The sequence below is a fragment of the Excalfactoria chinensis genome, chromosome 3 (genome assembly GCF_039878825.1).
Source record: "Excalfactoria chinensis isolate bCotChi1 chromosome 3, bCotChi1.hap2, whole genome shotgun sequence".
Lineage (NCBI taxonomy): Eukaryota > Metazoa > Chordata > Aves > Galliformes > Phasianidae > Excalfactoria > Excalfactoria chinensis.
In genome coordinates, this window is record NC_092827.1 from 41,483,093 (window position 1) to 41,505,499 (window position 22,407).

The 22,407-nt window shown below is 37.4% G+C and overlaps 1 protein-coding gene across 2 annotated transcripts in view; it reads left to right on the top strand.

The window, feature by feature from the left end:
• Positions 1-334: 334 nt before the first annotated feature.
• ARMC2 (armadillo repeat containing 2) overlaps positions 335-22,407 on the top strand; it is a 62,006-nt gene continuing 39,933 nt past the window's right edge. Inside the window, exons 1-5 of one of the 2 annotated variants that reach the window (XM_072330944.1) lie at positions 335-471; positions 4,229-4,450; positions 5,560-5,632; positions 8,010-8,178; positions 9,384-9,591. In XM_072330944.1, coding sequence (XP_072187045.1) covers positions 4,257-4,450; positions 5,560-5,632; positions 8,010-8,178; positions 9,384-9,591 — 644 coding nt within the window. In that variant the 5' untranslated portion in view covers positions 335-471; positions 4,229-4,256. The remainder of the gene's footprint in view (positions 472-4,228; positions 4,451-5,559; positions 5,633-8,009; positions 8,179-9,383; positions 9,592-22,407) is intronic. The other variant, XM_072330945.1, reaches the window with a different exon arrangement.

A 22,407-nucleotide genomic window follows, 5' to 3' on the forward strand; every position in this document is an offset into this window, starting at 1 on the left:
CCAGGTGGGTCTTGAACAAGAATGAGACTCCGCAACCTCTCTGGGCAGCCTGCCCCAATGCTCTGTCTTCTTCACAGTGCACAAGTTTTTCCTCGTGTCTGTATGGAAATTCCTGTGTTCCTGTTGGTGCCCGTTGTGCAGTTGCTGGGCACTACCTAAAACAAGCCGTTCTTGTCAGTCACAAACAACACGCTTGCTGTAACAGGGCTGTCTTTGTTGCTGTTACACGTCTGCAGATCTGATACGGGCCGTGATCACACTACCCGGGCCGCGGAACCGCCACATCCAACGCCGCGCCGCCACACTGCCGACCCCGCACGCCTCACCCCACCGCGGCGTGCCGCGCATGCGCCCGCGCAAGCGTCCCGGCGTCTGGGCACCCGCGGCGTCTCCCCGCTATCCCCGCAGGTGCGCTGAGGGGAGCGAGTGGGGCGCCAGGACCGTAGCGGGTGCCGCCGTTCCCTGCTTGTGGTGAGTGAGGGGCCCGTCCGCCACCGGCACGCTGCCCGCGGTTCGGCGGCCATGATGTGTGCGGTTGCCATGGGAACAGCCGGAGAACGGGAGGGGAGCCGGCGGGGCAGCGCTCGTTGCCGGCGGCGGCCGCCCCCCTCCGCTGGGCCGTGCTGCTCGGCCCGGGGCAAGGGGACGCTGCCGAAGGGGTTTAGGAAGGAGAGTCTCGCTCCCAGGTTGGGTACCTCACCGGGCCAAGCTCTGGGGAGTGCAAAGGGTTCGCTCGTCTTTCTTTTTTTTTCTCTTGGTAACGACTTCTTGAGAATTTCTCTGAGCTGACAGTCTGTCGGTTGTGAACCGCTGTTTGCTGTTGTAGTAATCCTAGTAATAAATCGGTAATGGTTACTTTTAAACCGTCTAATAATCCTCCCTCATAGCTCACTCTTCTTAACCCCATCTGGGCTCTAACTAGCCCACAGGCTGATTTGACACAGGGGCTCTGGGTTCAGTCATCACCCATGAGAGCTCTTATGGCTTAAAGCACAGGCTTTCTCCTCGCTGGTGCGGTGAGGCAGCAAGTGCTGTCGGTAAGTGGTGGGGCAAAGCCCATTGCAGTATCTCATTTTTATCCACCGTGGTTGTTTATTGGGCTTCGGAGCTGCTTGTGGTCTTCCAGATCAGGTTGGTGTCTACTGAAGGTTATTTGCTGTGGTGATTTGGTGCTTTTTTTAAGCCTGAAGCTGGTACTGCTCTAAGACAATGCTGTGCTTAGTGAGTGCTGAGAGCTCTGTGAGTACTTTAGTGATTAAATGTTCCTGTTTCTGAGGTCTGAGTTATACGTAGCACCACACTGACTGCTGTCCTGGTGCACTCAGCCAGGCTTTGCTGATTGACCCAGAGTGAGCGCTGTGAGGGTGCAACTGTATCACTGCTAGTGATAGCTGGGTCTGATCTGGTGTTCTCTGAACTATACTCTGTTGAACTGGGGCTCTCTGATTCTGTGCTGTTGTCTGCTGCTTTAAATCTTTCTGTGCAGTAAAGATTTTCTGTGCAGTAAAGTTCCTTCCTCTGGAGGAAGAAAGTGAAAGGAAAAGGGGAGAGACCGACTACAGCTTTTCGGAGGCTGATGAGAGACAGAGAGGAGCATCACCTGTGCTAGTTAAAGGCTACCTGGAAAATGGTGACAGCAGCAGGGACAAGATCTGCCACGTATCAGTTATGCTGACCTTGAGTCTGCAGCATTGCCTTTATGTGTCCCTGCTGAACTGGTGAACAAAATGCGAATGTTGGTGCATTTTCAGAAAGAGGCACAGAACAAATAGAAATAGTCTCATTAAAAGAAACCAAAGGAAAAAAACAACAACAAAACAAACAGGGATAAAACTAGGTGGCAGTCTAGGCAGCTGGTGCTTACAGGTTACTACTCTCTACTCCTTGCATTGATTTGTATTTTTCTCAGAAGGGAACTGGCACAATATAACTGGCTTAGGTACTTGCTCAGTACTTCATCCCAGAGCACTGCTGCAGCAGGGCAGCTGCTTGATACTTAAATGTTTCAGCCTTAGGCATGATAAAATAGGGAATATAAATCTTTCTGTCAGCCTTTTGAGAAAGAGACGGTGGTTGTACTGTCTGTGATGGCACACCGTGTTGGCATGGCAGCCAAATTCAGATAAAGAATTTCCATGGTTCTTAATTGCTTGCAAGAGATAATAACCTTTCTTATCTTATCATGTACATTTACTTCTATTTTATGACATTGCTTACTTGTTTCCCTGTGCTTTATTACATTTTCTGGCTAATAATTATGGGATACCAATTAGTAATACATTTATATCCTATCAGTACAATTCTGAATGTGCATAATGGTACTGAATGCCAAAATTAGGAAGAATTAATGCTGTCATAGGACCGGTGCTAAGCTTAAGTTGTGCTCATGGCTTCCCTCTCCCCATGAAGCTCTCAAGCCCACTTACTCTCCTTCTTGCTCGGTGCCTGCTGCCACTCATACAGCAGCAGCAGGGAAATGTGATACACCAGAGGAGCAGTGTGAGTTCAGTCAGGTGTTCAAAATAAATCATAGGTACCCTTTGCAATATTAATTATTAAAACTTAACTCTTAATAAGTTGGAAGTGTGATCCAAACAGTGGCCAAATGGTAGAACTTACTAATTAAGTGTATGGTTGAAAAGTTCTCTTACCAGTTAAAACGAAGTAGATAAGAAGTGAAGACAAATAGAAAATTACTATACAGAAGTCTGCAACTTGCAAATGAATGTATTTCTAGGATAGATGATTTGCAGTTGATGATAGCATTAACAGCTGAAGGTAGTTGTATCAGAGATGGTACTGATCCACAGTAATGTATCATATCTCTCAGGTGGCTTCTTAATACAACTATGGAAAACATGGGTGTAAATGCAGTATAATACACATTTTAGTGGACATGATAATGATGATTTACAGTTGACCTTGATGATCTGGGATCTTTTCCAACCACTATGATTCTATGGCATTCCAGTGTCAAAGCTCTGAGGCTTCAAGAGCTGGAGAATATAGCGCCCTTTAGAGATTGCATGTAATATCTTAAAATTTAGCAAGACATCTGGAAATGCATGGACCAGAAAAGAAAAAATGTGAATTACTTCACATTTCTGATTTGTAAAGTCACGCTGAATACAATTTAGTATTGTTTCCGTTCAACATGGTTCTCATTGCCCTTATGTCTTATACATAAGACCTTCAACTTGTAGTTCAAAATCTTGACTTGTAAGCAGCTGGGAGAATGGGGAATGGTGGTCTACCTTCCCTGGTCAGTGAGAAATAGCTGTATAATTGTTCCAAACACAATTCCACGCTGGAATTCTGTACTTACTGCTCTTGAATCATGATAGAAGGAAGAGTATGGATCATAACTAAATTCAGCTACAGTGAGGAAAAATAATGTATTAATTGTAATAAGGAAGATTAAAAGCACTGACAGGCTCAGGCTCTTGATCTGTAACTGTATTTTGCTGTTCTGCACACTGAAGTGAAAGACATTTGTGCACTACTCCTTACTATCCAGTTTGACCTTGTGCAGTTAACCTGAGGGGGTTGTATTGTGTAATAATTAAAGAGGCTTCCAGCATATACAGGCCCTGAAAGAAAGAACAGAAGAGGCAGCTGGAAACTTAAAACTGTGGAATAGGAAGAAATAAACTACAGAAAGAAACTGAAGAAATAGGGCTTTTTCTCCATGGTTCCTTTCTGGTACTTGAGGGAAGCTTATAAGCTGGAGGGGGACTGATGTTTTAAGCAGGTAGATAGTAGTAGGACAAGAGGGGATGGTTTTCAACTAAGAGAGGGGAGATTTAGGTTAGTGGTAGGGAGAGTCATCTTTACTGCAAAGGTGATGAAGTGCTGGTGCAGGTGTTGAGAAACAAATGTTCTGTTTTTTTTGGGAATACAGTGTTTTGCCAAGAAAATGCTATGGTACTAACATGGCAGTTTTTAGTTCCCATTGGAAAAATAAAGTTTCTCCATGTCAGATGTTTTCTGCTCTGCTTCTGCGTTTTCCTACAAAACTGAGAATTTAGGAGAGAAACATTGTATCAGGAACTGCTCATTTTCCACCACTTTGTTATTGTCTGAGACCTTATTATTATTTATTTTTTTTTTTTGTAATACCTTAAGGAAGAAGAAATATTAATATATTAATATTTTGTAACTTAAAAGTTTCATTGCATTCTCTGCCTTTACATATTGTTCTGTGTTCTTCGTGTACGTTACTTTACAGAGGAAGGCAAGCTTCAAAGAATGGGAACATGGAAAAGCCAGAGCCATTCTACAGACTTCCAGTGTCGAAGCAGAAGACCAGTTCTGAGGTTATAAATGAAGCCAGAAGTGTTCTACGAACACTAAGAACTCAGAGGCCATCTACACCTGCAGAGGTCCAGAGGAAACTTTTTGGATCTGAATCTTCACGAGCTCCTCAAAGTAGACCTCCTTCGGTTTTTAGGTACTGCGACTTTAAGATTTTTCAAACATCCTTTAGCAGCACATTTTGAATCTGTAATTATGTTTCTGGTGATTCTTCTCCTGTGTTAATCTGTACTCCTAATCGCATCCTTTGCCTTCTTCTAATGATGCTTACTGTTGGTGTTAATCTGTGTGCCCCAGACGTTGCTGTGGATTAGAACTACCAGAAGCAGTCATTACACTAGCTTTGTATGCAGAGAATAGTATGAAAAAACCATGGTCTGTAGCACACCTTTCTTTTTAAGACAATATTTTAAAAATTAAAAGTGTATTTTCTCTAGAAACTGAGGAAGCGTGTTAATTTTGTCATAAACTGTTTGTTTCAGCACTTTCTCAGATCCCTTAAATACAAAATTGTAGCCCTTGAAATTAAATAATGCTTACCTTTAAACAGAGTTTTTAGTACTTAAGCATTTCTTTCTTATCTGTGTATGACTTTACTACTTAACATGATTTGCAGAATGCAGTAGGTCTTGTTACAAAAGAAAAAAACTCTTGTGCATTGGGCTCTGGAATCTTTGATATTTTCTCTCTCTCTCTCCCTCCCTCTCTCTCTCTTTTTTTTAAAATCTGTTTCCTTGGTCATTTTTTAGCCCTCCTTTTATGACAATTATTTAATGGCTATAGGGAGGGCATATCAGCTCTATTTGTATTGTTAAGTTTGAGGCGTGCCAGAAAGGATGCTAAACAATATATGAATTGTGGTACAAGTCAGTCAGTGGCCATACTGTTTTCAGACACTCTACATGTCTTATGTTTCATGTTACGTAGTATGTCCTTACAGAAGACAAGAACCTGAGAATGTCTTGGCTGTTCACTGATGATCAGGTAATAAGATAGCTCAGGCTGGCATCCATGCTTGTTTTGTATGTGCTACAGCAAGGAGTGTGCTCATGCCTGTACAAGCCTGAGTTTTTTGCCCTGCAGTGTTCTGCAGCTCATGTCAGATAGCTTGGGTGCTAACCACGGTCGTGTTTGTGCATGAGGTTAGGCTCATATTAGAGAACTGTTATAGATGTGTATAAATAAACTGTACTGTGTCAAGCATGCATCTGCTTTATTCATTTATGATTAATTTCTTTATCCTAGTCTTCATGCTTCCAGTTTTGATTTGGCTGAATCAAGACCTGCTTCTGGTATTCGTCTTAGCCCATTGGATAATGTGAGTACTCTGGATGTAACTCTTTGCAATGCTGACATAAAAATAAGCCGGAATTTATGCAGTGCAATGTAATTCTGGAAATTGATATCGTTGAAATGGGTTGGAGAGAAAAAGAAGCCTGTCATAATATTAATCTGAGACTTATAAAGTCAGCTTTGTCATTTTTTTAAAAAAAATGAGGCTGGAAGTAATGTCAACTATATAAATATTGCTGTATTGCATCAAAATTGTAAGTGGCATTAACAAGAATCAGAAGATGGAAGCTTTGTCAGCTTTCTCATTTAAGATTACTAAAGTACAAAAGGTCATAAGCATCAGTATTAGTCAGGAATGTGCCCTTGCTGAGTGGTATTCTGATCTGCTTTAAGAAGGATGTTGCTGGCAGATTGAGGGAGATAATTGTTCCTCTCTGTTTAGCACTAGCAAGGGTGCACCTGAAGTGCTGGGTCCAGTTCTAGGCCGGACCCAGTGATACAGAGCATCTGGAGAGTTGGTCCAGTTAAGCCCACAGATATAATGAAGGGACTGAAGCACCCTAAAGGCTGAGAGATGGAACAGTTCGATGTAGAGTAGATAAGGCTCAGTGGGCTTCCATCAATGTATAGAAATACCTGAAGGGGAGGGTGCAAAGTGGACAGAGCCAGGCTCTTTTCAGCCATGCTCAGTACCAGTGATGCTAGGACAGGAAGCAGCGGGCGCAAACTGAAGCACAGAAGGATTCCTCTGAACATCAGAAAGCACTTCTGTACTGGGCAGGTGACAGAGCACTGGCAGAGATTGCCCAGAGAGGCAGCAGAGTCTCCTGCTTGATAAGATTCAGAAGAATCTTATGTACAAGGTACTGGGTGATGTTAGTCTAGGTGGTCATGCTTAAGGAAGGGCTTGGACCAGATGGCCTCTGGAGGTCCACTCCAGCCACAACCATGATTCTATCATCAGTAACTTGAAAGTCAATTAATGGGTGGTATTTTGTATTTGACTTACACATCTGTAACTGATCTTTTAATCTATACACATCTGAAATCTATATAGATCTGTAATTGATTATCATTTATTTAAAAATTGGGTAGAGGTACATGTAAAAACCACTTTTTTTCCCTCCATGAAAATTTTGAATTATTTTCATTTATAAGTGAATCTTCTCTGTAAGTCTTCTTTTTTTAGTCTTTAAATATAATATTGTCCCAGTCATTTGTTTCACGTCCAGGAGAAGGAAGTGTGCTAAGACACTAAAGTATGCTTGCTGCATATATCATTTCTTAGGTAGTATACTAAATGTGGTATTTCTTGTGTTAGTAGGAAAAAAACCCTCAACGATTTCCGTGAAATGTATCTTAGCAATTTTATAAAGTAATAGAGTGTTTACATCAATAAGATTAAAAATACCATACCTACGTATAAAAAGGAATGTATTTAAATTTGAATTTAAGTGCTGGTATTAAATTTTTGTTTAGCTTGTGTGTGAGTGGGTGGAGAAAAGGAAGGCTTTTGTATTGGTCTTATTAGTAGCTAAGCTATCTTTTTCACACATCGTAAATGTAGAGCTTGTAATTGCAGTTACTGTTGGCGGTGGGGTCTCACCTCTTGGGCTCTCTTCATTTAAGCGCCAGAGGGTTGAACTGAAAACTTTCACATGGATTCTTTATTAGGAGGAAAAACAAACAAAAAAAAAAAACAACAAACCCCCCCCCCAAAAAAAAAAACAAAACAAAACAAAAAAAAAAAAAAAGAAAAGGCGGAAAAAAAGAAAGAAGGAAAGAAAGAAAGAAAGAAAAAAGGCAGAGAACCCAGGTATTGGATGGTAATATATTTATGTAAGGCATGAAAAAATGTTCAGATGCTTGGAGTGTTGGTTGTATACTCTAATATGCAAGATACTGATGTGAATAAAATGAGAACTTGCATGTTTCTGGATCTGCATGACTTGTCACAGTGTGGTAGGAAGTAGTACATGTGATAGGAACATGTTTGAAGTGTTTTGGAAATGCTACTTTAGGTCTTGAAATCAAAAAGAAGGGATTTGTCTCTAGAATCACACACTGCAGGTAATGTTAAATGAGTATTTCTGAGGGAAAGAATTTCAAGTTTCAGTTACTCTACTGCACAGAGTCGGTTAGCTGGCTAGTTTCTCTTTGTTTTTTGCACTCCTGATTGCTTTTAAATGGCTTTCTGGGGTGATATTAGTAGAAGTGCTCTGGCTTGTTCAGCGTGAAATGTTATCTTTAGATTTTGGATGTGCTTTCTTCATGAGTAAACCTATGTAACTCTTGCTATTCTATTCTGAATATATCTCTTTGCATAAATTTTGTTCTTTTTTTTTTTTTTTTTTTTTTTTTTTTTTTTTTTTTCATAAAAATTTCTTTTATCTTTATGACAGAAGCCAGTACTAGTCATTTCATCTGAAGATGAAGATTCTTCTGTTTCCCTTCCAAAGCCTGCTGTGGATGCTGCAGAGATTAGGAAAGTCAGCAATGCTCGGGCACAGTTATTTCGAAGAACTTCTCAGGGAGATGCCTTTCCTGCTAGAATGGCTCCACTGGATCACCGTAAGAATCTTACTTCCTACAACTATAACTGCATGATGTGGTTTGATATAGTATTAATTATCATATTAAAGAGCCGTCCTGTCCTTTCAAAGTAAATTTTAAAAATACTGAATGGCTTAAAGCCAGTCCTGAAAATATGATTTCCAAAAATTATTTTCAGAAATGAAAGCTGGTATAAGTTGGAAGATTCTGAGGTGCCTTTTTTTTCCTATGGGTCTTTAAGTAATGGAGGTTTTTTTCTGAAAGTTTTCTTCAGTGGGTTAAATGATCAGTAAATGCTGAAATATTTAAGGAGATAATGAGATGGCATCTTCTAAGGAGATTCTTTGATGGATTCTTGAGCATAAAAGGAAGAGTAAATAGGAGTAATAAGTCTTGACAGGTCTCCAGCTACATCATATTTTGTGTTAAGTTTCATTAGTGGAGACTTAATAAAGGTCACTAAACATGTTGCTTCAGTCATTTTCCATCTGCAAGAAAATTACTTTTGTGATCTTGATTTCCTGCACGCTAACTCCTTATGGAATGTGCTAGAACTCTGTCTTTAATGAAGACTTCTTTACAAAAATGGCAATTCTTCCATTGCCTGGGATTGTTACTTTATATGATAAATTGAATATCACTTTTTTAATCTTACTGCAAAATAAGTCCTATACAAAAGTACTAAATTTTACTGTGTTACTGCATATATCTTTTACAAGAATCCATTAGCCCTGATATATTGATGCTACTAATTAAAGAAGCTGAGAACCTAATGTAGATATTAGCTCTTATTGCCTCTTCTCGCCATTTTGGTGTCCTGTGAATGTTTGTGTAGCTTTTGATTTCTTCAGGTTCTTTCCGTAATGGGTAGATACTGAGGTACAAGAATGCCAGTTACCTATTGCTTGCCTTCATAATATTCAGATCTTGAAAAATAATCACTTCTTTTACGAGGTACAATCTTCCTGTCTGCAAGGGGGAAATAAAAAAGTTGAAAGATTGAAAACAAACTAAAAATAAAGTTAAACCTTAAAGGATTGATGTTCTTAAAAATACTTTGAATGCTTTGCTGAACATAATCTCAAGTGCTCTCACTTTTCAAGCTGATGCAAGAAAATTTTGATACTATACAATAAGAAACAAGTAGTTCATTTTGAGCTCCCTCCTGTGTATTTATTGTGTAAGAACACTCCTACAAAATATATTCTCTTTGTCTGTTTCAGATGAAGAGAAGGTTGATTGTGAAGAACCAGCTATGATGAGTAGTCTTCACAGAACTAATGATAACTGCTTAACAGAGCAAAGGGCATACACAGCATTTAATGACAAAAGCGAGCAATTAATTTGTAATGAGCATAGTGCTAAACCGGAAAGGGAAGATGTTCTAAAAGGCACAGCAGGAAGACTTTTATTTCAACTAACAGGTGAAAGGTCAGTATTGTTTGAGTACGGTATTGTGCAATTTCCACACAACCTTTCTTTCTAGTCACTCTATTGTGTGAGTATCAAAAGGTTGAGAATTGATAGAATTTTAAGGTAGCACTGAAACATTAAAACAAAACTTTGTTTGCATTACTAGACAAAATATTCTTAAGTCTCTATAGTCAAAAGAATAATTTGTCTGAAAATTGTAGATAAGGAGTTGCTTTGTGTTCAAAACTGTATTTATTTATTTATTTTCATCATCTCAAAACAAAGTATTGTAGTAATCACATATAGAATACTCAAGTTTATTTTTTTCCTAGTTCAAGCCTGTTGATTTAACGTACGACATGTTCTTTTCTTGCCTCATCTCTGCTGATGAGTAGAGGTAAGATTTTAGTTCTGGTATTGAGGATATAAGTTCATACACAAAAATTAGCTCAAATCCATTGGAAATGCAGGCAGATTTTTATTTTTTGTGGGCTTTGAATTTTTTTTTAGTGTTTTGTGATTAAGCAGCAGTAACAGATTAATGAGATTTACACGTACTAAGTCTCATTTTATTGAACCTAGATTATATCCAGAAGTCATTTTTTTTTCTCTCTTTAATTCAGATCTGAACTATTGCACAGGGAGGAACGTTACGCTCTGTGATCAGTAGATGTATCAGTTGCTGCATTAGTAGCTGGGCAGACAGCTGTGAATAATATTGACAGATCTAACAGTCTCTAAAGTAAAGAATAAATAACACTTAAACTTTGTAACACATTCCATAAACAACTGGTCACTATTAAAAATAAATATTTGCCAGTGAATATCTTCTTTCTAACTCATTATTAGGTTTATGAAGAAATAATTTTTCTGGATTTTCTGACACTTCTTCTCTATATCAAGGAGAATTTTCTTAAAGTTATAAAATAAAAAGCTGTTCATTAATTTACGTGGTGATGATATTGAGTACTTCAGAATGTGTTGCCTGCTGAAGATGTTATAGGAACTGATACATAGCAGAGCTATCTAATGTTCTTCTTTTATATTAAACTGAAAGCAAAATAGAAAAAAAAAATAAATGATTCTAAAAGACTTGAGACAAGAAGGAGGAAACAAAAGGTTTCACGATTATAAGGGAAGGAGAAGGATGAAAGCTCTGAGATGTAAAAAATGTGAGTGAATATATGTAAAACTCAAAGAAAGCTTTGGTGTGAAATCATTTTCTCCCATTAAAATCGGTGACCCTAAGGACTTTCTAGCTAAAGACTGTATGAATTATCACACTACATGAGTTACTGTAATTTGACTTCTACTTAGTAAAGCTGTGGCGTGAAGTAATTTGGTACAGCAGTTGAAACGGATAGTTACTTAATGGTGTCCAAACGTCTCTAATAAGAAAAGGTCATTTGCTGCTTTTACTAACTAGAGAGAATGCCCTTTCTTCTGAGTTTTAATTTTAAATCTCGAAGGTCTGCTAAAATAGGTTATTTAGAGCTTACTGTGCGTTTCTGCTATCTGTTCATAAAATACCTGCTTGTGAGAGCTCCACATGTTTTTGGTTTGTGTTTTTTGCTACTTATGCTTTTCCCAATTATCCCCTTTATATGGCATTGTGTGCCGTAGTCACTGAGTTTTCCAGTAGTTTGAAACACAGAATGTTGTGATTTTTTTCTTACTTTGCTAATAGTTTCAGAGAATTATTGACTTCTGTTTTGAAATATTTTTGTGAATTGATAAAAAAAGGCTTGTTGCTGACAAGTTTGCTCATTGCAACATCTTATGGATGTTTTCAGTTCGGATTCTTGGTGTGAGAGAATTTTGAGAACACAGGAAAAATAGAAAGGGGAAAATGCTGTGTTTTCAGTTCTTCAAATATCCTTATGCACATTTGAAGGACAGGTTATCAATGTTCATCTTTCATAATCTCCACTTGCTTAGTTTCTTTATGACTTATTATGTACTGGCTCTTATAGTTAGGATACCAATGATTCTAACCATAACAAGTGGACTTCAAATGCTTCTAGCTTGTCATGTGTTGTGTTCAAACATGACAGGGAGAATAATACTAAAGGTAGTCAAATCTAACACATTGCTTTGATTAGATAGATATCAAGTACAGAAAAATATTTTCTAATATTGTTCTAAAATTTTTCCAAATCTCCCTTCTTCAGAACAGAAAAATATCGTAACATTCTTCCCTCTTTTTTGTGTTGAACACAAGGTCTGTGTTTTGGAATGCTTTGTGTTGTGCACGCTGTCTGTACTTGAGGAGATTATTTTTGCCAATGCAGCCTAAGCGATCTGCCTGTGTGGTTTATACCCCTGTGCTGGAGGTCGCTAAGAATATTTAGGAGCTCATGTGGTTTTGAATACTGGACATACCTGCAATACTATAGTGTGCGTGAAAATAATACCAGGTGCTTTTCCTTTAGTAAAGTACAAATGTCCCTCAGGCTGTTTTCCCAAATGTATCAGCCCAAGCAGTTCGTGCCGTTCTACGATGGAGTGACTTAAGGTAATCTCAGCTGTTTTCATACATTTGAAGTAATTACTAAGACTTATGCCAGTAAATGCATAAGTTCAGTACTCACGTGATACTACATGAGCCAGGCAGGCTTTGATTTATATCCTTTTCTCAGTTCAGAGATATCATTCTTCATCTGGCAAGGCAGTTGAAAGGTATTGCAAATCTGTCCCTCAGTATATTTCCTTGAGTTTCTTCTGGATAGGAATTGTATATGCAAGGTTGCATTACCATAGAGGGATCATTGCAATGGGGTTTTGGTGTTCTTTCTCAATAGAATGTTCTACTAGGTGATGGCTGTGATAAGATCGCAGCTACTTCTGTGTCATACATAGTTAAACCATCTTGTACAAAGTTAAATGATATACTGCACGTTATATTCAGGAGCAGACTGAACTTGCAGAAATGTGGAAACTTTATTAGTCCTGTCATCCGTCGTATTAAGCAGTTGTGCAAGCCTCAATTCTATAACCTACTGATTTACAAAGCCCTGCAGGAATTAAGCATGAGGAAATGCAGGAAAAGGTGTCTGAGACTCCTCATTAGCCTTTGCCTCCTTTTCCTATATATGTACCAGAGTAATTTTTCTAATAGTTGTTTTTCTGTTAATAATGAAACTGTAAAGCATGCAAAAATAGTATGACAGATCCCATTTATTAGTGCTATTACACTTATTTCAAAGGGAACAAGCAGGAAGTCTTTTGTTCAAGCAAAAGGATTGTTCACTTTCCATCTCAAATTATTTTGTCCCAAGGGCTGGTGGAAAGAAGCAGCAGCGCTAATGAAGTCACTGCAGCTTTATAAAGAGGCTTTAAACAAACAACAATGACAAATGAGAAACCCCAAGATTTCTTAGGGAAGAGTTATTTGCCATTTGGTTTGCAATTCTGTTTCTCAAATAACCATCTAGTTATAATAGAAAAGGTGTATTAATTTAAGCAGATTTGAACATTTTGACACTTTGCTTCAGGAAAGCAAGGAAGGAGGAACTTCTGACAATCATAAGGAAGCTGAGTTTTGTTTATATCTTCATCCAGGTATTGTGTCTTGCCATCTATTGTGATTGCTATAGAGATGAAACTTACAAAATGCATTCTACATTCATTTATTTCAGCAAAAGTGTAACTGGTGATGGCAGATTTGCTGATGAAGAGCAACCGTTTCCCTACTGAGAAAAGATGAATATTTTTTTCCTCCTCCTCCAATTTCTCAATATTCTGAAAGCTCAGATGACATTTCATGGCTCCTTAAAAACATAGATGCCTTCAGCAAGGAAGAGCTTGGTGGCAAACAGTTTATTCCAAGTGGCCTGATCTGTGCTTCTATTCACTAAAGATTTCTATTAAACATCTACAAATGTAAGGTGTTGTAAGGAAGATGTAGCATGCCTTATTTTTTATTAGTAAATGCCCTTAGTTTGACATAGTCCTGATGTATTCAACAACTTCCGCGCAATTAGTTTCTCTTTTCTGTGCTTTTTAGAATTCTTGTGAGCTTTAGTACCACCCAAAAACCTAAAAACAGAAAACATTGTAGATAAATTAATACTGGAAATAAATTCTACTTGATAGCTTGAACTGGCTTCCAAATATTCTTTCCTTTTCTCCTCAAGGAATAGGAATTCTACAGAGGAGATAGAATGGATGCTTCTTTCAGGAAAGAAATCTGTTTTGTTCTGTTTGAATTTTTGGCATTAATGACATCATATGAATATCAGCGTGTTGTATAGTTTAGCTGATATTGCTGCAGATTATCCAGACTTCCTTCAGGATTTGTCTTTTCTCATTATGTTTGTCCTCAACTTAGTGTTCTTATGAAGACGTGGAAACAGGAAACTATTCTACTGCTAAATAATCTTTTTTCTAGTTGTGCTTCAGTTCTACTGGCTGTTAAGACCATTTAAGAGGGAAATAATAAAGTGGTGCAAAAACTTTCACAGGAATTTCTCAAGTGTTTGACAAAGAAAGAGTAATGCTTCCTCCTTCAAGAAGGTATCTGTTTTTACATAGCTTTAGAAGATGTTGAGAGAAAATTGGAAATGAAGAGTTCTTTTTTTCAGAACAGAAATTGTATAGATTGCTGAAGAAAAGAGCATCAAGCAGCAGTTATATGTGATATTCAGTCATGTAGGAGCAGAGTTTAGGCTTGTTTTCGCTGCCTAGTACAAAAGGAGTCTTTCCACTCTGGTCCTTAAATGCAGGTTAAAGTTGTTAGTCTGCAGATTTGGGAAACCTAGGTCTCGGGAGTCCTTATTACTAATTGAAATTGAGTTGCCAGAGTGGAAGGGTGGTGTGCCATGGAAGGAAGGAGTGAGGAAGGAATGGCAATTCACAGTCTAGGTAAGGCTTTAATAATAATGAATTTAGATTGACATTTTCTTTAGAATAAGGGTGCTTATGCAAGAGTCAAGATAGGTAGATAAAGATGCCATGCTTTTTAGACTGAAATATATTTAGGCTTTTATTTTATTTATTTATTTTTTTAAGATTATAATTCATCTCTCAGTTGTCTGCTTGCTTAAAGATACTCTTCCACAAATAGATACTGTTAAGAGTATCTTTTATATTAGGTGTAAAATGCAAAGACTAAAGAATAAGAAAGATGAAGATAAAGGGTTTTAATCATCTTCTATTATTCTGGTAAATCATACTACTTAACGTGTACACAAAGTTCTTTAATAGCCTGTATAAACAGAATGCTGTATTCTTCTTATTGCTGGATCTGTCGTGAGTAATGGACTATGCTCATGATTGTTTTTATAGAGGAATTGTTATTTGCTCATCTTCAGGATGACTCAGAGTGTAGTTGGCCCATTTGTCAACGCACTTTTGTAAATTATGTTACCTTTGTATTATTATCTTTGTCTTATCAATGGGATCAATCTCAGTTGCAGTTTTCACTCCTTTTCTTCTTTTGTCTTTTCTGGTGGTGAAATAATTTCAGGACGTTTGTATCATCAGGTACACTTTTTCAATTATTTGTATGCAGTTGAAAATTGTAACCAAGAAACAGGACTGATTGGAGATCTAGAGTATTAAACCAACTAGATAAATTAAGCTTATTTTATCTGTCTGCAAGTAATACACTGTCTCCTTTATGTTTACTAAAAGAAAAGTAGTCTTTAAAAATCGGGTTGTTACCCTTTTTTTCATTGAGGCATATTTATTACTTGTTTTTTTTTCTTGTGTTTATATCCACAGTGTTTGTCTCCTGAGGTGACATCATAGAAAGTTTGGTAGTTGAGCTAAGTAGGATTACATTCTCATAAGTAGCTCAGTGAAGTAGCACTTTGTATATGTCTTTTAGGTACTGTGTTATGGGTCAGGAATAAATCACCTTCTTTAAAATAAAACAAATTGAAAGCCATATTCCCTGTTCAAACAATGAGTGACAACACAGAAAGCTTTTGGCAATATAAAATATCTGGATAGTATAATTAAGTAATGATAAATAGATTAATAGGAAATGCAAATATTAGTTGGTACATGGCAATTATTTTCTATCAGAATGAGTAATGAAGCAAAATACTCTTTTTTCTTTTTTTTTTTTCCTTCTTTTACTAAGAGATATTCCTGCAAGTTGCTTAGTTTCAAAATATCAATTGAATTTTTTTAATGAACAAAGTTTGCGTATCATACAGTGTTTTTTACATGTATAATCTGAATAGTTTCTTAAGGACCTATGTAATTGTTCCTACTCTTCAGGTTGGTTTTTTTTGTTTGTTTTTCAAATACTTTTTTAGAAGCATTATATATGTATATAAATATATAAAATATATATATGTGTATATATATATGTATATATATATATATAATCTTCATGTTAAGACAAGAATTACGGCAGAATACATGGCTGGAGAGACAGGCTGAATTTCTGGTCCATTTTTTGTCTGTAATATTCGCAGTGTTTGGATGATTGATTCCATTGTGGAGTACACGTGCTGTTATTAAAAGGCTTCAAGTACTGTGTGTGTGTGTATGTGTGAGTCTTGATCAAGGAAAACTGAGAGCCTTGGTGTGTGGTGCTGTGTTCCCTTGTTTTGTTGTAGTTATTGTTTGCTTTGCTTGAGTGGTGGCTTTTTTTTGATTGATTGTTATTTTTTCCCAGGGCGTCAAATTCTGATTGTATTTCAACTGGTGTGAAATTTGAGTTGAACTACAGTTGTTAATTGGTGCTCTATTGCTGGAATACTGATTGCCCACATTGCTTCCTTCGTATCATTTTCAGGTCTAGTCCTCCTGACTACTGTTCTTCTATCCAAGCGATTTGAGTGGTACTGCTTCAAACTCAAAATGTGAAATTTTAGCAGCTGTAATTTCCGCTGCAGTGGAAAAAATGTTGTATTGCATCTTAACCTCTAGGTTGTTTGTTGCAAGACTTGGTACTTAGTTTCCCTATAAATATCACCAGCTCTGAGAGATGTGTTGGGCTGTTTAATGTCTAAGCCATTTCTGCCTCAACTTTTAGAATATTTAATGAATATTCTAGCACAGATGGACAGTATTGTTCATAGCCATTGTGACTCTGAGCCATGTGTGAAATAAAGATGCAGCACACGCATAGACTTCTGAATTGCTTGTTTTCTTAATGTTTACTCAATGAAAATTGTATCATCTCTTTTGAGTCAAATTTGCAACTGTTAATTTAATGTTTTTTACAGCTGTAGCCCTTCAATTTTTCCTGACATCTAGAAGCCTTAAAAAAGTTGCCCTTCCTCTAGGATAAAGGGGGAACATTTTTGTGTTTTGAAGTCTTGAGGTCCTTATCTGATAAAAGTGTTCAGTTTTTCTGTTGATGTACTGCAGCTAAGCAGGAAATTATGTCAGATGTATGCATTATTTATTTCTAATACTGACTTGACCAGGGAAATATGTTGTTGGTTTGCATGATAAGAGCTCTTCCTTCACCCTCCTGATTTTAGCTAAGTCTTCAATCACGTTGCAAGCAACTGCATGCCTGTAAATGAGTTCTCTATGAGTTCTCTATGGCTGTCAAGAAGTTCTGTTGTTCTGTACATATTTTATTAGGCAGTGTGATCTTTCTGAAGTTTCACGGTGTAATGTTGTCCAGCTGAATGAAGACTTGAAGACTGAGACACTATTCTAGATCATATTTTTTATGCCTGTGGAAGTAATCACAGTATGACTCCTTTTATGAAATCACACATGGTATGACAGGCACTCAAAAGAAGAAAACTGGTTTACTTACCCATGGATGTTCTTATTAATAACTTATTGGTTTTATATTACTTTTGCAGCGTATCCTTACAGTTTTTTCGTTTATAGCCCATACAGAAATTTGGAATCTTTGGTTGAAAGGAAAATGTAGACTTGCTTAAATATTTAACTTATCCTCATCAGTAGAAGGTATATTGTTCTGTATACTGCTAGCATTAAAAATAAACCTGAATTATAATGTAGATGTAATCACTCTCTGAACAGATAGGCCAATGAAATGTCAAACAGTCTCTCTGAAATGGCCTAACTGTTTCAGGATTACCCACTATTGGAGGAGATAGCTGGGATCTATTCTGGCAGGAATCCCTTTGTGCTTCATAGCCCTCTTGATACCTCTGGCTTGCCTGAATGGTCTGCCAAGGATCTGCTTAGCATTGCTCTGAATCTGTTCTTCTCATTACTTCTTGGTTTTCGAATTAGCTATATCAAGCCAGACTTCCCAGTGCATGTACCGTATGTTTGCTCAGTCTATAAACAGTCAGCATCTTATTTCATTCCCTATTCTACTTTCAGAGCCTTGAGAAAAGTTTGTTTTTCTTCTGGATATTTGAAGACAATGTTTTGGCTACTGTAGGTTAGTACTGAGGCCAATGAAAGCATGTGGGTAATAAGAGATCTTTCATGAGGCAACAACATAGACTAGGGCTTGTTATCAGGAAATAACTTTTAATGAGGTCTTTCTGTGAGCATCCATACTTACAAGTTTTATGTTGTCTTTTCATATACTATAAAGAGTAGACAATATTTTGTTTCATATTTTTATGAAATGTGTGTAAAATGCTTGTTCTGTAAATTTTAGTATTACTGTATATTCTGCAGATGGCACCTTGAGCGGACTGTGTGGTGTTTGTCTTTCCAAGCAGTCTTCTAAGTTACCTTTTCTAGACTAAATGTTGCTGATGTTTGAGATTTACTAATATTTCCAACGTTTTGTATGGAGCAGAGGGAGGGAAAATACTGTTTTGTTAATCAGTCTCCAGGAACTCCTTGCATGTGAATTCCTTCTGTTTTTGTCAGTGGAAACCAGTTTGGTTCTTTTGAAATCTTCACATACCTGCTGTCCCCTAAGAGTTGTTCTTATGCAATCATATAGAATTCACAACAAAAGATGTCTATAAATGCAAAGTTAAGAGTGCTCTGTGGGATCTAGTTATCTTCCAGATCACGTAAGTTGATAATTCATCTTAATTTCCTTGATTAAAAATGGAAAAAATAAATATTTCCTACCCCTAGTATTAGCTTTGTATGACTCCATTACAGCACTTGCCCAGAGCATGCTATCTATGTACTGTGTGTATGGTAGTAGCTCACTGCCTTCACAAGACTCTGTTGAGATTCTGTCTTACAGGAGATGGTTTACATGGGTGCAAGAAGAGAGGCTCATAATTTCTAGAGGAGCAGAGATGCATGAGATGTTGGCACTTGCAGATGTGGATAGTGAGGGGCTTACAGCCTTTTCCATAACCACTCTTGCTCGTCCCCGAGTATTTCTACTCTTTGAACACTAACCCTCATCCCCATCCTTTACTGCATTACCTCAGTTACTGTACTCCTCTCTTTTTCCATTTCCATATTTCTTTTAGTTTTGTCTACCAAAGTTTTAAGAATGTATAGGTGTTACAAGGACTTCATCGTGATGAGAGAGTGATGTCCAAGAGAAATGCTATCAGGTTAAAATAAGTAAATAGAGGTGATCACAGTTTTCTTTCTAGTTGAGCTTTGGTACCTCACTGTTCGAACATGCTTCTTAGACACAGTTCTATAGGGAAGCACTAATGTATGTTAGTGTTGTGCTGTGTACCTCACTTAAGTAGCAGCTAGGCAATGACTGGTGCACCAGGACTACCTCTGTACAGCAAAAGAGGACTCTGTCTCTGGCTTGATGACCAACTGCTGATGTGATTTATGTTAATACTAGGAAAGGATTTTTTTTTTTTTTTTTAGCCCCTTTCCTCTCATGCAAAAAATACCAGCTGGGAATGTCCCTGCCCCTGCTCATCTCTCCTCCAAGTCTAGACCTTTATCAAGGGGAGTACTACCTGTCTTGGGCCAAAACTACCCACACAGACGATGCTAATGGCTTAACTATGTGGAGAGCTGTGTCCCAAGCCTCAGACCTGTAGCCAGACTCCTTTGTTTTACAAGTGGAAGAGGCAACCAGTTTCTGAGATGTATAAGGTCCTACGGTATGAGGAAGGAGTCCAAGCACTGTTTCTTTGTTGGGCTCTTACATTTGTGAGCTAGACTTTGCTGACATAAGCAGCATCTTTAGAGAGAGGTAGCCTAATTCTTTGCCTTCAGGATGCAGTTATTAGAAATGTACTATTTCTTGGAATACCATTAACAGAGGATCATAGTTAAAAAGAGCAAGCAAACATATAAACACGGTTTCTGAATGAATGCTGTTTTCAATTCAGTGTTATTCTGCAGAGGAAAAATACCACTGCTGCAGTGCTGGTTCATGTTCTTTTTGGAAGCCAATATAGTCAGAGGACGTTCAAGAAAGCAGTGTTCCTCATAGGGAATGCTATCATCTCCCTTGTATGAGAGGGATATAGACGAACCAGTTGACAAGTTATTTCTCTTCTGTAAATCATCAGAGTCTGTCAGTTGATTTTCTTGATGAGTCCCTTCTCAGCTGATCAGATTTCTGCCAATTGACTTTGTTTCCAAGGCAACCACTCTCTTGACAAGCCAGTTCCCTTCAATATTAGGTAACTTATTTTTTAGAGTAGATTGATTACATTTTAACTGCAAAGTTCTTAACAAGATCTTGCTACTTAAGTTTCAGTCTTACCTGGAAGTAGAAAGATAACAAGGAAGCAAATGTCTCTGACTAAAATGTAGTCGACAGCATGGTAAAGATACATAAAAGAGATTTTATACTCTCACAAAACTCATGAATTGTACATATTCCCTGAAGACAGGCAGGCCCACTAGTTGCTTGCATTTATATATATACTCAGGTTATTCTCTTTCTGCAAATAATGAGAGTTCCTGGTAAGCTAATTAATTTATAAGGACATTTCTCAAAAGTATAGACAGACTGCCCAGGGAGGTGGTGAAGTCACTGTCCCTGGAGATGTTCAAGAAACATTTAGATGTAGAGCTAAGGGACATAGTTTTGTATGGAAATATTGGTGGTAGGTGGATGGTTGGACCTGGTCTTGGAAATATTTTCCAATCTTGGTGATGCTGTGAAAACCAGCAATGCATCAGTCTCCTTTTTATGCATGCTATGTCTTTAAACCAATTGATACTATTGTTTAAGGAAGCATGGATTCCAAACAGATTTCTTTTTTTTCTTTCCCCCTCTTCCCCTTCCCCCCCCCCCCAGGTTCAGTGTCTCTTCTATGCAGCTCATCTTATATCCTACAAAACTTGTAGGATTGTTTCTGTTGAAGTTTTCTGGATTCTTCCTATGGATTCATGTTTTAGGGGAAGAGACGTGGGTGGGATAAAGTTTCATACCTTTTTTTTTCTGAGGAGAGCAAGCTCAGACATTCATATAGGCAAGTAGTGTCACTGTGCCTACATATCATTGTTATTATATCAATTTCTGGGTATATCTGCATTATGTGACTGAAGTAGTTATTATTATCTTACTTATTTGGTGTCCTTTGCTGAGGTTATACTCTTCATTTCAGGGAAAGTAAAACCTCAGGATCGTTTCTGAAAATTCTGAGGTTTGTAGGACAACTCACATCAGTGAAACCAAGTGTTGATTTGTATTAATATACTAAATTGTATTTAACATGTCCTATAGAACCGTGTTTCTTAAACTGTGTATCTATATGTATAGGTACATACTTTAAGGTCTGTTTTAGGGATGCAAACTCTTGTCTATTTTTTTTTTCTCTCACATCTTTCAAGTGTTGCTTCCTCAGCTGACTATGAACTGCCACACAGGAGATAAAAGAATGTCAGGATAGTTTGTATAAACATTTGTATTTTAGAGAACTTTATTCATGCTGTAAAGGAAAGCGTGACTCACTGCTAGCCATAATGAAGTGAATGTTCCTCTGTAATATGATTGTTTGGGAAATTTTGACTGATAGCAGTCACTTTTCCAGTCTCTTTGATAGGGAAGTGATCTTACATGAGCTTTGTGTTTTATTCTGTCTCCATCTGTTGATAGGATGACTTACAGGTCTGTCTGGACTGGCAGACAGGATTTAGGCGGCAATCCAGCAAACCACTTAAAAAACAGTTTAGATTTAAGCTTTGTAGCAATGAAATTAACAGGTTAAAAAAAAAATGAAATAATGTTGCTAACACACTTCTATTAGCCTTAGAAGAAAATGTAGGGGATTAGGTTGCATTGGTACATGGACTGTAAGTGGAACAGGGAGTGTCAAATTAAACATCTACTGAGAACAGAAAATGTACTGAAGACTTCATCTATATAACTTAAGAGAGAAAAGATTTTTATTTTAATAGTGAATTAATAATATCTTTAATAATGTATTTATATCATTGTTACTTGGGTGCATAGACAAACAATGAATTTGTCAAACAAACAAACAAATGAAAAAGATGCAACATACAACATAGCATGTTTCTTTTACTAACAAAGCCAGTGACTGTTATATGGTTAGAAACAATTCACATGCTGGTCTAAAAATTCTTATGTTTACATTAAGGCTTATCGAGGGGTTTGTTTCTTTGAAAATGCTTCTCATTAATTTTCCTAGAAGCGTCAATTCCGTCATAAGAAGCAATTGTCCTTGTGAATAAATGAATTCGCAGTTTAAAATTGGTTGAGCGCATATTCGGTTAATGAAACTGATGATAAAAATTGAATTTCTGAGTTTAGTTTGGTTAGCTTTCAGCCTTACTGTTCAAGTGGGAATGTGTTAGTTTGTGTTCCGTAAGGGTGACCTCTTGTGGTGTAAATAAGTCAGTAGATCTGAAAGAGCTTTTTGTAATGCGTACTGGAGAAGGTTGTTTTTATGTATCATTTTTAATGAGCAGGTAATTAACACATTAGTAAAAATAATGTATATTTGCCAGTTAGCTATTAATACACAGACCGTGTATTGCATGTGAAATTGGCATTGTATTCTGATGTAC